Source organism: Maylandia zebra, linkage group LG19 (genome assembly GCF_041146795.1).
Source record: "Maylandia zebra isolate NMK-2024a linkage group LG19, Mzebra_GT3a, whole genome shotgun sequence".
In the NCBI taxonomy this organism is placed as follows: Eukaryota; Metazoa; Chordata; class Actinopteri; order Cichliformes; family Cichlidae; genus Maylandia; species Maylandia zebra.
The window spans coordinates 2,177,386-2,191,999 of NC_135185.1; the positions used below are offsets into that span (position 1 = coordinate 2,177,386).

General features: G+C 41.6%; 1 protein-coding gene across 1 annotated transcript in view; it reads left to right on the top strand.

The window, feature by feature from the left end:
• gabrr2a (gamma-aminobutyric acid type A receptor subunit rho2a) overlaps positions 1–14,614 on the top strand; it is a 78,273-nt gene that overhangs the window by 17,245 nt on the left and 46,414 nt on the right. The window contains exon 2 of the mRNA XM_004564181.4: positions 4,624–4,730. Within this exon, the coding sequence (XP_004564238.3) occupies positions 4,624–4,730 (107 nt within the window). The remainder of the gene's footprint in view (positions 1–4,623; positions 4,731–14,614) is intronic.

Sequence of the window (14,614 nt, forward strand, 5' to 3'; positions counted from 1 at the left end):
GTTATTTGGAGAGGAGAGTGACTGCCGTTGGTTGAAAAGAGAGGTTAAAAAAAACTTCAGTGGTGTTGCACACTATTTTATATTATTTTTTAAAGTCATTATTCAATACATTGTTATTGTTAACCCTTTAAAGCCGGTCAGAGCTGCACGCTCCGTTTTGTGTAACTATTTTTAAATCCCTGAAGAACCCTGAGCCCTGTAAGCTAGGGCAATAATTTTTTTTTGCATATGAAACCAGAGGAGTTGTACTTACATCTTATGACATCAGCTTGTCCTCGGTCACGGTTTCCTTCCACATAAAGCTTTGCAAAAATTGCATAAAAAGCGCTTGCAGGAACAAAAACATAATATTCCAGAAACACGCTTTGCCGATCCGATCAGCTGTTCGTAACACTTCCAACAGTGAAACAGAAGTCAGTGTGAATTATCGCGTATGTCCGCCATTTCCTGCCCGAAACCGGAAATGACGTCATTTTCGCGGAAAATGTAGTTTTTTACTTGTAGGCCTTAAAAGCCTATACTGGTCATGTTTGACCTTTCTGAATAGTTTCTGTGATGCTTAGAACTCGAATTGCACTGCTGGAAATAGTTTATTTTGATGCACATGCTGTTTTCTTTGCAAATTTGCATCATAGGATTGTTTTTTCGTTTTTCCTGCAGTATATAAAAATTGGTGTATCTCCAAAATAAAACTATGAAGACACTCAAAATAAATTTCGTGTTGTTGTAAACTATTTTTTGCAACTTTTTTGTATTTAAAGTTTTGAGGGATAAACCTCTTAAATTTCTCCAAGTAGAAATATATGTAAAAAACAAAACAAAAATGATTTAATTTTTTTGTAGTTTATTGCACTTTTTTGCAATTAATGTAGTTACTATGGACTTAACGCATACATATTATTAAAATATGGGCTATAATAGTTGTATAGCAACTTGAAATGCTCCCACAAATGGCACTACAACATGTAAAAAAAATAATATAAGCTCTGGCGGACTTGGTTCTATAGTAGGTCGTAAGGGTTAAATAAATGTCGTCAAATAATCAAGATCTCAATTTCAGTAAAAAATAATCGTGATTATCATTTTTGCCATAATCGAGCAGCCCTAGGCTGGACTACTGTAATTCATTATTATCAGGATGTCCTAAAAACTCCCTGAAAAGCCTTCAGTTAATCCAAAATGCTGCAGAAAGAGTCCTGACAGGGACTAGAAAGAGAGAGCAGATTTCTCCTATATTGGCTTCCCTTCATTGGCTTCCTGTTAAATCCAGAATTGAATTCAAAATCCTGCTCCTCACGTACAGGCTCTTAAATAATCAGGCCCCATCTTATCTTAATGACCTTGTAGTACCATATCACCCCATTAGAGCACTTCGCTCTCGCTCTGCAGGCCTACTTGTTGTTCCTAGAGTATTTAAAAGTAGAATGGGAGGCAGAGCCTTCAGTTTTCAGGCCCCTCTTCTGTGGAACCAGCTTAAAGTTTGGATTCAGGAGACAGACACTATCTCTACTTTTAAGATTAGGCTTCAAACTTTCCTTTTTGCTAAAGCATATAGTTAGGGCTGGACCAGGTGATCCTGAATCCTCCCTTAGTTATGCTGCAATAGGTGTAGGCTGCTGGAGGATTCCCATGATGCACTTTCTTCTTCAATCACCTTTCTCACTTATGTGTTAATTGGGTCTGCAACCCAGTGTTTTGTGGTTGTGGATTAATTTATATTCCTTGATTATTGTTATTCACGGTTTTGATTTTCTCATTATCGTCTTCTGCTTGTGTTTTATTTTTAGTTCCTAGAATTTAGGTTTCTGTTACTTTGTCTTCCCTGTGTCCCATTTCTAGTCACTCGTCTCCACGTTCCCTGTTTCCCATTTCAGTTGTGTTTCTGTGTCTCAGAGTCTAGTTTGTGTCTTTGTGATTGTCTCATGTTTCCTGTTTTACTTTGACGGTCCCTTGTCCCGTGTCACTGTATCTAGTTTTGCTTCCCCTTTAGTCCCAGCTGTGTTCCCCTCCTGTTTCCCATTCCATCATTACTCCCTTATGTATTTAAGCCCTGAGTTTTCCTTTGCCCTTTGTCGTGTTTCTGGTCTTTTTACACTTCTAATTTCTCAGTGTTTTATCCTTAGTTTTATGCTCTAGGTTTTTGGTTTGTTTTCTGTAAGTTATATTATGAAGGATGTTTTTTTTGTTTTGTTTTTTTAGCAAATAAGGTTGCCACTTTAAGTTCACCTTTTGAGTTTGAGTCCTGCATCCTGCCTGCCAGATAGACCTCTGCATTGAAATGTACTTCTTATTAATCTCTAGCTCTCTTCCAAAGCATGTCTTTTATCCCTCTTCCTTCTCTCACCCCAACCGGTCGAAGCAGATGGCCCGCCCCTCCCTGAGCCTGGTTCTGCTGGAGGTTACTTCCTGTTAAAAGGGAGATTTTCCTTCTCACTGTCAACAAAGTGCTTGCTCATAAGGGGTCATGATATTTGGGTTTTTCTCTGTATTTTTCTCTGAGGCGACCGTGGCTCAGGGGATTGGGAAGCTCATCTGTAACTGGAAGGTTGCCGGTTCAATCCCCCTACTCTCTCCGTCCTGGTCGTTGTGTCCTTGGGCAAGACACTTTACCCTACCGCCTACTGGTGTTGGCCAGAGGGGCTGATGGCACGATATGGCAGCGTCGCTTCTGTCAGTCTGCCCCAGGGCAGCTGTGGCTACAACTGTAGCTGCCTCCACCAGTGTGTGAATGTGAGAGTGAATGAATAGTGGATTTGTAAAGTGCTTTGGGTGCCTAGAAAAGCGCTATATAAATGCAGTCTAATATTATGTATTATTGCAGGGTCTACCTTACAATATAAAACACCTTGAGGCAACTGTTGATTTGGCGCTGTATAAATAAAATTGAAAAAATTGAATTGAATGCCAAAGAGCTTGATTTTGGTCGCATCTGACTATGACCATCTGCATGAGCTTGTTGTCACATCGTCCCTCGTAGCTGTGTGATTTCCTGTGCTTCGTGTTCCTTTGTAACTCCTAGTTTTCCATTCCCTAGTCTTAGTTTCAAGTTTTCCAGTTTAGTATTCTATGGTTTTTCAGCAAAATAAAGCTGCCTTTTTTTAGTTCATCCTCATGTGTACGAAGTCCTGCATTTGGGTCCTAATCCTGCCTGCCACACAGTGGAATCATGGCACTGGGAAGGTTCACCACTATTCCTTGTTTTCTTTATTTGTGCATAATGGCTCTCACTGTGGAGTTCTCAAAGCCTTACAGATGGCTTTGTGACCCTTTCCAGACTGATAGAAGTCTAACTTTATTACTCAGCTGTTTCTTTAGATCGAGGATACTTTTTGAGATCTTTTAGCCTGCTTCACTTTGTCAGACATGTTCTATTTGAGTGATTTCTGCCAGATCTGCAAGTAATCAGGACTTAGCTTTCCAAAAAATGTGGACAATTACAGTTCAATCCTGATTTAACAAGAGGGGCAATTACTTTTTCACACAGGGCCAGGTAGGTTTTCTCCTTTTTAACCCTCCTGCCATCCTTTAAAAAACTCACACCCATCACCCTAGGGACCATTCTCAGCCACGCCATAAAAAGACCATATATCCATATTTTATTCCACTTTAAATTAGCCAACTTTGTAAAACTACTTCTCCCTGAAATATTCATGTAAAGTTTTAATTATATTTTCGTTGTTTTAACCCTTCAAATCCCAGTGTTATTACATGAGCGCCCTGTGTTATAAGCCCCAAAAACCAAAAAACGAAACTAAATATTTCCACAAAAAACCAGTTGAAGTAATATGTGATTGTCATTATAAGTAGGCCTTTAGATGGACCAAAGATTGGCACCAACATACATTTTGACCTGCCATTATTTTTTTTGCATTTTTTTTGCAATTTAAAAATTAAAACTTCAAGGCCCTGAGTCTTCATTGACATCCAAGAAAAGAAGAAAAAATAAAATCATATGATGATAATTTGGGGTTGAAAAATAGCGTTTGTAATGGAAGTCAATGGGCAGAAAATGGTCCCCAGGGTGATGGGTGTGGGGATTTCTGCTGCTCAGCCATTTTAGGCTGATTTAAGGAATTCACACTGGAATATTAACATTGACAGGTAAAAACTATCCTGTGGCAAGTTTGGTTATATTCCACTGAACACAGTGGAAATGGCAGCCATTTAACACATAGCAGTGGCACAAAAAGGTCCCAAGAAGGCAGGAAGGTTAAGCCACAAATGAATGCTCTAACAGAGGAGTCATTACAACACATGGCTTGAGGCAACTGTTGTTGTGATTTGGCACAATTTGAATAAGACTGAATTGAATTGAATTTAACCAATGTGTAAAGCAATACAATACCCCAGCATGGCCTCTACTCAACAAAAACACAAATACTGTAATTGTACAAACAGTACAAACAATAAACTCAGTCACTCTGGCGTCAAACAGAGTGACTGATTTGCTTATGTTGAACTGAACTTTTCAATCATCAATCATATCGGCATAAATCAGTTCATACATTTCTTATTCAGTGCATATTATTTTGTACCATTCTTTCCTGGTGCATTATTTTTTAATTCTTAATAATCAAAACTGTTTAAATCAGCTATCTGACAGTGACTGTCATCCTGCTGTAGCTCCTTGTCAAAGAAGCCTCCAGATGTGACGAAATCTCACAAAATGAAGACAGAACACCTGCTCAAAGTAGATGACCATGACTTCACCATGAGGCCAGCATTTGGAGGTAGGTGTAGAAATTTCTGCTTTTGTTTGTCTTTCACATAGCATTAGATGTTGATTAAAAGTCAGGGTTGAATTACATAAGGGATTAGCATTGAGCTGCTTCTTGCAATGGTAATGGACAAGTGTCTATGGTGTTTGCAGAAAAATTGTGATCTGTAGTGAGAGTAGGGAGCAGGTAAAGAGAGTGTCAAGAGTATGGGGTATTTCTCCTGTTGTTGTGGACTATCTGGTCCCTGGGAGGTGTTCTGGGCATGTCTCACCAAACCCTAAACCCTCCATGCATGGTAATAAGCTTTTTCAGGTTTGTGCATGATAGGCCATAAGTGTTGATTGCCCAGATCTTGTAATTCTCACAGGAACACATGGTAGGTTATTGGCCAGTAGTTGATGGGACCTTCTGGGGATCCTTTGGGATCAGAACTTCAGTTAGCCATTACTGGTTTATTTGTTCTACCAGAGGCTACTGGATCCTGTTCAGGGAGGTTGCTGTGGTCTGCTCTTAGATCCACTAGCCACTGAGCATTGATGTTATGGGTTGCGTCCTTCTCCCTCACGCTTTTCCAGTATTGCTCTGTCTCCAGCCTTGGTGGGGCTGTTCGCATATTGTTGCCCTGCCACTGAGAATACACCTTAGATAGTTCAATGGAGTACAGCTGGTTTATTCTCCTGCCTCCTTTCTCTCTGGTATACCTCTATAAGTGACTGGCCAAGGCTGAGAGTCTTTCCTTGGCAGTTTTCAACGCCTAAGGCATGGACAGCTTGCTGTACTTCTTAAGCAACCCTTTCTTCATCACACCTTTCTGCAGTATCAATAGTTGGCTTACTTCCCTCCACACTCTCCTCTAGTCCTTTTCTCCATAGAGGGTACTTGTGGCAGTTTGTCTTATAGCCAAGCATCTCTGTGATCACTGCTGCTTTGGTGTAGATCAGCTGATTGGTTTTGGTGATGGTCACAGTAGGTGTAGTCTGTAATGCTGCATTCACGTCCTGTAGTAGACCTTCAGAGGATATGTTATAGAGTCTTGGTAATCTGCCACATAGTGTCCAGGTCCAGCTTTCTTATACTTTCCTATCTCTCAGGTGAGCAGCTCTCACACTTAACACACCTTCGGTAGTTAACCATGGTATCAAATCTTGGCTGGGGTTGAAATCTCCCCACTGACCAGACGTCCTGGCTCCCCTTTGTCGTAGCATTTGTGTTGTACCTCATTGATCTGCAGTTGTAACAGCAGTTGCTTCTTCCAAATCTTGGAACACTAAGCTACTTGTTGAATTCACTGTCAGTCCTGATGCTGGGTATCAACGCTTCCATAGGTCTCACATCCTCTTCATGTAACTCCCTTCTTATTCCAGTACCCCACTACTCATCATTGTTTACAGGTTCCCCAACACCTGAGTCAGACCTTGTCACACAATTTTTTTCCTTCTGATGTTTAAACCTTTTTGAGTTACTAGTTAAAATATATTTTTTAATCTACTTGTAATAGGTTAGATAAACATAATAATATTTAATTGATAAACTTGAGTATATACAGAAATTTACGCTTAGGTCTTGGTGGAATTGTGTCTCTTTTCCAGAGTCCAATTTTTGTGGTGTCCTTAAAACTCAGTGGAGATTTTATTAAGTTATTTGTACGTTAACATCCACCCACATCTCTGTACAGGAGACAGGTGGAAAGCAATTAAAGCTGATTCTTCTTCTTTAATAGAGTCAAACCAACCAAATGCATCATTATGGATTTTATTTAATTTCACAGTACCAATCAGTAAACTATTGCTTAGAAACTCAAAGCTTTGACTCATGAAGGCTTGACTGCCAGTAAAGTACACTTTTCTTCTTGATACAATCCCACTGATTTTCCTATATCACCATCTGGATGGGGCCAAAGCCCATGACTGGCACCTATTTATTGACTTTTCTTCAGCATTTAATAATATCCAGCTACATCTCCTAGCTGATAAGCTTCTTAACCAGTTTAAACGTGATTTTAATCTTGTTGGTTGGATTTTAGACTTTTTAACTGACAGATCTCAGTGTGTGTGAGAGTAAACGGCTGTTTTTCCAATCAGCTGAATTCTTCCACTGGTTCACCACAGCTTTGTTTTCTCTCTCCCCTGCTATATATTTTGTACACTAATGACTGTCATAGTACACAGGCTGAAAGGCATTTCATTAAATATGCAGATGACACAGTCATTGTACGCGTCCTTCATGGTGAAGAGTATTCCCATGGACCTGCTGTGGATGAGTTTGCTTCTTGGTGTGATCAGTCCTTAAAGATCAAAACCTTACAAACTAAGGACATGGTAATTTACTTCAGGAAGCCCCCCTCCAACAGTAGTAAATGGTGCAGCCATTGAACTGGTGGATAGTCATAAGTATTTGGAGGTTGCTCTTGATAAGGCTCTGTCCTTTGAGTCACATTTTGACTCTACAGGGAAAAAAAGGTAAAACAACGATTGTACTTTTTAAGGAGATTTTAACGTTTCACCTCAGATGATTACCTTTTTTATAAAAGTTTTATTGAATCTGTTTTAATCAGCCCAGTGCTGAGGAAGGCAACCTCTGTCATGTCATGTTCAGACCATCCTCTCTTTAGAGACTTTCACCTGTTTCCCTCAGGTCGCTGGTATAAAGTGCCGCAGGGAAGACCGAGAGACATAGAGTGTCTTTTATACCTGCTGCTATTGTTATGCTCAATAACACTAAGCCATAAGTGTTGTTGCCATCACTACTGCACATTGCACTTTGTTGATGCTACTGATAACATTTGGGATGTTTCTTTGTGTGTGTGTGTGTGTGTGTGTGTGTGTGTGTGTGTGTGTGTGTGTGTGTGTGTGTGTGTGTGTGTGTGTGTGTGTGTGTGTGTGTGTGTGTGTTATTGATGTGTTGACATACTACAAATCAATGTCCCATTGGGGGCAATAAAGTTACCATTCAAAGATTCAAAATGTTTATTGTCATGTGTACAGAAGAAATAGCATTTCTCTGTGCAATGAAATTCTTCTTCTTCTAATGCCAAGTTAGGTAGGGTTGAAGGAACAAGATAAATAAGGATAAAAATAAGACAAGATATTAAGATAAATAAGGTAAAAATAAGGATAAAAAATACTGAAAGATAAATAAGTACAAAATAAGTAAATGAAGACAAGTGAGGTCCTGGTGATCCTCTCCGCAGTTGTTATCACTCTCTGCAGGCGTTTGCGGTCCATAGCAGTAGTGCTGCCGTACCATGCATGATGCAGCTGGTCAATGTGCTCTCCACAATGCAGCTGTAGAAGCTGCTGAGGATCTTGGCTGACATACCAAATTTTCCTCAGGCTCCTCGGGAAATACAGCTGCTGGTGAGCCTTCTTGACCACTGTGTGGTGTTCAGTGTCCAGGTGAGGTCCTCACTGATATGAACGCCCAGATACCTAAAGCTGCTCAACCTCTCCACTTCACTCTCCCGGATAAACAGCGGCTGGTGAGGCCTCGTCTTCTTCCTCATGTCCACTATCATCTCCTTTGTTTTATCAGTTTTGAGGGTGAGTTTGTTGTCCTCACATCATGACACCAGACCGGCCACCTCTCTCCTATAAGCCACTTCGTCCCTTCCAGTGATGCAACAGATCACTGCAGTGTCATCCGTGAACTTCAGTATGACCCTGTGGAACTCCAGTGTTTGTTGTAATGCTGGCTGAAGTCCTGTTGCCGATCCAGACAGACTGAGGCCTGCCAGTCAAAAAGTTCTGTAGCCAGTCACAGAGGGTGGGGTGCAGGCCGAGTGTAGACAGTTTGTGGATGAGTTTTTGAGGGATGACTGTGTTGAAGGCGGAGCTATAATCAACAAAGAGTACCCTGATGTAGGAGTCATTATTTTCCAGGCGGGAGAGTGAGTAGTGGCAGCAGCGATGGTGTCTGACGTGGACCTGTTGGGCCAGTAGGCATACTGCAGTTGTCTCTAATGCGCTGATGACTTCGTGGAGTCTGCCGAGCGCTGCTGCAAAGTCAGCTCGCGGCGGGATGTAAACAATGGCCAAAAACACAGCTGAGAGCTCCCGCGGCAGATAGTAAGAGCGGCATTTCAGCATTAGAAACTCCACGTTTGGCGAACAGTACTTGTAGACAGTCTGCACGTCACCACACCACGAGTTGTTAATAAATGCACATAGACCTCCCCCAAAAGCCTTACCGGATTCTCCAGTGTACAGAGTGAGTCTGCAACTGGACGGCACATTCCAGGACTTTATCTGAAAGCCAGGTCTCGGTGAAAATAAGAGCACAGCATTCTCTTATCTCCTGCTGTGTTGTGATCCTGGCTCATATTTCGTCGAGTTTGTTTTCCAGGGACCGCACATTGGCTAGTAAGAGGTGGTTGGCTAGCCCGAGCTTTTAGCCTAGCATGGAGCCCACCCCTATTGCCTTGTTTGCGTCACTGTCTCCAAAGTGCTCTCCTGGGGTCGGCTGGCTCACTTGGGCTTGGTGCTTCGTGGCCTTCCTGGGAGTGGTGGCGGTGGCTGCCGCGGGAAAACAATGGCTGTAAGTTCCGGTGGTAGAGCGGAAAGCTCCAGGGGTAAGAAAAGAGTAGAGTCCAGATAATTGTGTGAGTTGCCAATGTCTAGTAGTGCCTGTCTCGTGTATGTTAACAGCGCACAACACTTGTCCAGTGCAAAAAGAACAGTGAACACACAAAAAAGCAAAAGAAAGTCGGACATTGACCATTGACCATTTACCAAATTCATGTCCAAAAGCTTTCTTGATTAACACTGCTTTCCACAGCTTTCATATCTTACAACCCCATTTGCATTAAGTTCAAGCAAAGTAATCCCTGCACTCCAAGACCATTTTATAGATACAAATACTCAGATATCATCAGATCTGTACCAATGCCACTTGCTGCAGTATAGGGAGGATGGGCAGGGGAGAAGATTGAGGAGAGGGTTGGGAGTGGGGATTGTGGGTGTGGTGCATGATTTCTCTTAATCCTTGGTAAAGTAACACATTAAGCTTGTTTTTAATCCACCGAGAAGGGAGAAGGATTGAAAGTCCATCAGTGAGATCATTTGATATATGGGCTTGGAATGGTTTGTTGTATGATCTACTAAGAATAGCATAAGAATTGTGTTCTTTTCAGAAAATGTAGAGTTTACCAGAGGATACAGTTTCAAAGTTATTACATGAACATGAAAACATACACACTCAATGAGTAGGTCTGGCTTAGGTTTCATACAGAAACAGTTGAGGATCAAACTGTGCAACCCTGCTATTAGGGGACAATCCTCTTATAGATGACGACATTATCATACAAGTGACATGACAAATGCAAAGCGTTTTTTCCTCATGTCATTTGAGACTGGTCTTGCCAGAAGAACAACAATATTGGCTCATTATTGAAGGAAATTAAAATGACCAGAAAAGAACCCCTGTAAGCAGAGCTTCAATGCCCAACAGTCCGTTTTCGCTCCTGAAGCGTAATATACTGACGATTTGTCAAGTCCCAAGGCATTCCTGAGGAACGCGGAAGGTCACCTTTCGCGTTCTTATGCTACGCGCCGGGTTACGGATGAAATCCAGTAGAATGACGCTCCCGCTGTAATACACATTCCAGCCATGTATTCCAGCCCTAACCCTAACCAGCACTTTAATGACGTTAGATAGTCTTTCCAAAGCGATTTAAGTAAAACAAACATACATGTGTAAATTCATTCTGAACGATTCTCGTGTTTCCTCATTTTTCCAATCTCATAATATAGGGACGTGTTGGGTGCCCGGAACGTAATATATCGTCACCTAGCGTAAAATGTTACGCTTTGGGAGTGAGAACGTGTTGTGCCCAAAGTGCCCAGATGCAAAACACATATCAGTAATTGGTAAAGAGCTCTACAGATGCTGGTGAAAATTAAACACAGACATTGTGTTTTCTTTTTCTGCTTTCCACTTTTCCACACCTGAAAACAAAAAATAAAAAATTAAATGTGTCTCATCATATTGATAATGCTAATTTAACACATTAATGGAAAAACAAGCTAAATATCACCTGCTGCACGATGAATCTGATGTCAGAACTCTGGAGATCGGATGAGAAAATTGTGCTGAGCAGCTATATATTAACAAACAGAAAAACAGAAACATTGGTTTATGCTTCCTCTTGCTTTAATTATTAAAATCACTCTAAATCACGTCATTTTTAAAGGTGTGCATGGCTGTATATTCCCATTAAGATATTTTGAGCTTGTGAAATGTAATGGACAGCAGAAGCTTGTCATTTCTGTTATTTAAGTACACATTATCCCAGTGCATCATCTCTGAGGGGACAAGAGCTCAGGGAAATGACACAATAATCAGCATGGTATTTGTTTCCTTTTTTGTTGCTAAAGCTTTAAGCACTCATTGGTGAATGGGTCAGTTGCACCCATATACCATCTGGAGATGTTGGCTTAATATGACTAGAGTGACTAGAGTTAGTTCAGTTGCTAGCTTTACTCAGTGCAGCTCCCCTTGGCTGTGTGGGCAGCCCTGCCTAGTGTTGTCTAGCAGCATGCCAGACTCCACTCCAGCAGTGACAAGCAGATTAAGCTGACAGCAGTTCCTCATGTTTACAGCTTAGATCAGCACAGGCACCAATCTGTTACGCCATCAGACAGCTGTTGCTTCACCAGTGACACTTTGTCCCAATTTAAGAGCAGACATGGAACTGAGAAGTGGTCCAAAACTGGCTGTGAAAGTACATTCAGTATTATTGAAGGTACTTTGAAATTCTGTGTTTGATAGAAATTCCAATGTTTATGAACACTTTCTCCATCATAGTAATAAGTCATGGTGACACAAGGATATGTTTTCACTATTCCTTGATAAATTATCATTTATACTTTCCTTTTTGATAAAACTTATATTTAGGGCTGGACAGGTGACAGGTTATGGGCTCAGGCTGCTGGGAGACTTCCCATGTTGCACTGACCTTTTTTCTACATTTTCCTCCTTTTCCCTGACTGTATGTTCAACTATTGCATTTCACTATTTTTGTCTATACTTTCTCCTGTTTATTGTTTTTGTTCTTAGTTGTTCATGGTCTCGCTATGCTTGTCTTTTTTCAATTTCCTTTTACTGTTACGTCTAATACTTTGCAAATATAAAGGCAGTTAAGACAATTGTTGTTTGATTTGGCACTGTCTACCTGGAACTGAACTGAAATGAATAAGTATTTAAGAAAATGGATGGATCAATTGATCTAATTTGATTTTCTTCCAAGGTCTGTCAAACTCTTAAAATAGTAAACATTATTATGGCAATAAAGAAAAAAAAGGTGAGGTATAAGTAAGACTTTATCAAGGTCATTGGAATAAGCATTAGTCCGAAGTACTTTTGAAGTTCAGTTATTTAAATTTAAATCCAGGTTGAAGACTCACCTATTCTCAGCTGCATTTGAATAAAACACCAAATCCACACATTTAAGCTTAAATTTCAAAACTTACATTTTAACTACTGATTTTATCTACTATTCTGATTTTATCTACTGTTTTTTTAATCAATTTTAAATCATGCTTTTTATTTGTTTTTGTTTTTTAATGTCTCTGTAAAGCACTTTGAATCACCTTGTTGTTGAATTGTGCTATATAAATGAACTTGCCTTGTCTTGCCTTATTTCAAATTTATTTATGTAGCGCCAAATCACAACAGTCTCCTCGAGGTGTTTCATATTTTAAGGTAAAGAAAGCCCAATAATCAAAGTCATCATATGTATAAAATGGTATGCATGTCAGGTTCACAGTAAGTACGGGACCCAAATGCAGGACTTTTCCAAAAGAGACAATGAGTTTATTTACAGTGCAAAAGGTGAATGACAACAGTGACAGTCCTCGCTCTGTGGCTCCCCTGTGATTCTACCAAAATCCCACACAGTGCTCGTGTCCGTGGCGTGAATCGGGAAAACTCCAAACCCCATCTATACAGTGGCTCCGCCCCCGTGACAAACTCTGTTCCCAGATACTGACAAAAAAAGATGCAGTGATTAGTCTGGCAAGCAACACACACACGCACACACACACACACACACACACAGACACACACACACACACACACACACACACACACACACACTTTACTATAGAGCTGGGGCTGTACCGAGTCAACTCAACGATCCAATAACATCGGAGATCTCTGTCCAGAAGAGCGCAGTCCTTGGAACAGTTAAGATACTGCGCAGGACCCTCAAGCTCCCAGGCCTCTGGTAGAGGACCCGAGCTTGGAGGATAAACCGCCAGCAGGGGCAAGCTGGGTGTTTTTTTTATTTTTTATATATATATATATATATATATATATATATATATATATATATATATATATATATATATATATATATATATATATATAAAAACACCCAGCACGTCCCTGCGGGCGGTTTATCCTTCAAGCTCGGGTCCTCTACCGTACGTGTTGATGGCCCGGATGTTGTTCTTACCATTCAGCTGACTCCTCAGCACTTGCCTGACCCTCTGGAGGTACTTGGTGGTTGCAGAGGATCGCAAGTTCGATTCCTGGGGCGTCTGTATCCAGTAAGGGTCCTAAGGCTAGACCCCCTATGCTAAGAAAGCCTACCGCAGACATGAGCGAGACAGATAAATATGAAGGCATGCCGGCTCGGACGTCACCCGGATCAACAAGGTCCGCGTCAGGTGTTGAGGAACCAGGGCACCCTGACGAAAAGTGGGCTACTGGAACAAGAAGGCATCGGTGGGCAAGAGACGAAAACAGGGCGTTGTTGGAATATGTATATATATATATATTAGGGGTGCAACGATACTCGTATCGATATTGAACCGTTCGATACAGTGCTTTCGGTTCGGTACGCATATGTATCGAACAATACAAAATTTGCAATTTATTTTATCAACTTTCCTTCTGACGATGCTGTCTGTGTTGAACGCTCAGTGAATCTGCGTTCGACTACTCCGCCTAGGCTGCACTGTCGAGCGCAGATCCACTGAGCGTTCAACACAGACAGCATTGTCAGAAGGAAGAGCACAGGGCAAGCTAGCGAGACAGAAGTTAAGCTCTCCTTGCAACATGGCAAATTGAACCTCCCCCACCCCTCATTCAGATCTGGCGTTTGGAATTATTTTGGTTTTCATGTGATGTATGACCCTGAAGGTAAGCGCGTCATGGACTAAAGTAAAACAGTATGTTGGATGTGCCACGCAATGCTCAATTACATGGGTGGGAACTAGTGTGTTAGCTCAGTTAGCTCGTTAACGTGTTGGCCGTCTAGCCCCATGCAGGGGTAGCTCGTTAACGGAGATTTGCCGTGTTGTGGCGTTAAGGTCATTTCAACGAGATTAACGCTGACAGCACTAGTGGGAACACAACGAATATGACTGCACATTTACGCCGACATCATCCTAGTGCAAAGACAAGTGGAAGCAGACAAAAACAACAAGCATGCATGCTACAAACTTTACCCGAGTCATTTAGACAGCCGTTAGCACAGGATTCTCCATATGGGGACCTGATATGTTTAATATTGTGGCGAGCTCAGACAAGGAGGAGACGGAGGTATTGTTTGGTCTTGCTTCCCGTGAGCTAGCCAGGGAGCACAGCCGTTTATTGACATTTGCAGAAGAACACTGCGCTAGCTAACTGCTCAGCGCGGCAATTGCACAGCAACAACAACACACAGAGCGCCCTCTGACCCCGGAAGGACACACCGTCGCAGCGAGAAGGCGTCACCCGTCACTATGGCACCATAAACAAAACATAACTGTACAAACAGAACCCCGAACAGCGCTGACCCACTACATAGCCCCCACCTAAGGGGTCAGTCGTCCCCGACGACCCCATTACCCCACACAAAGTCCTGCAAATGTCCAGGTGCCTTCTTTTGGCGCACCGGCCGGTCACGACCGGCG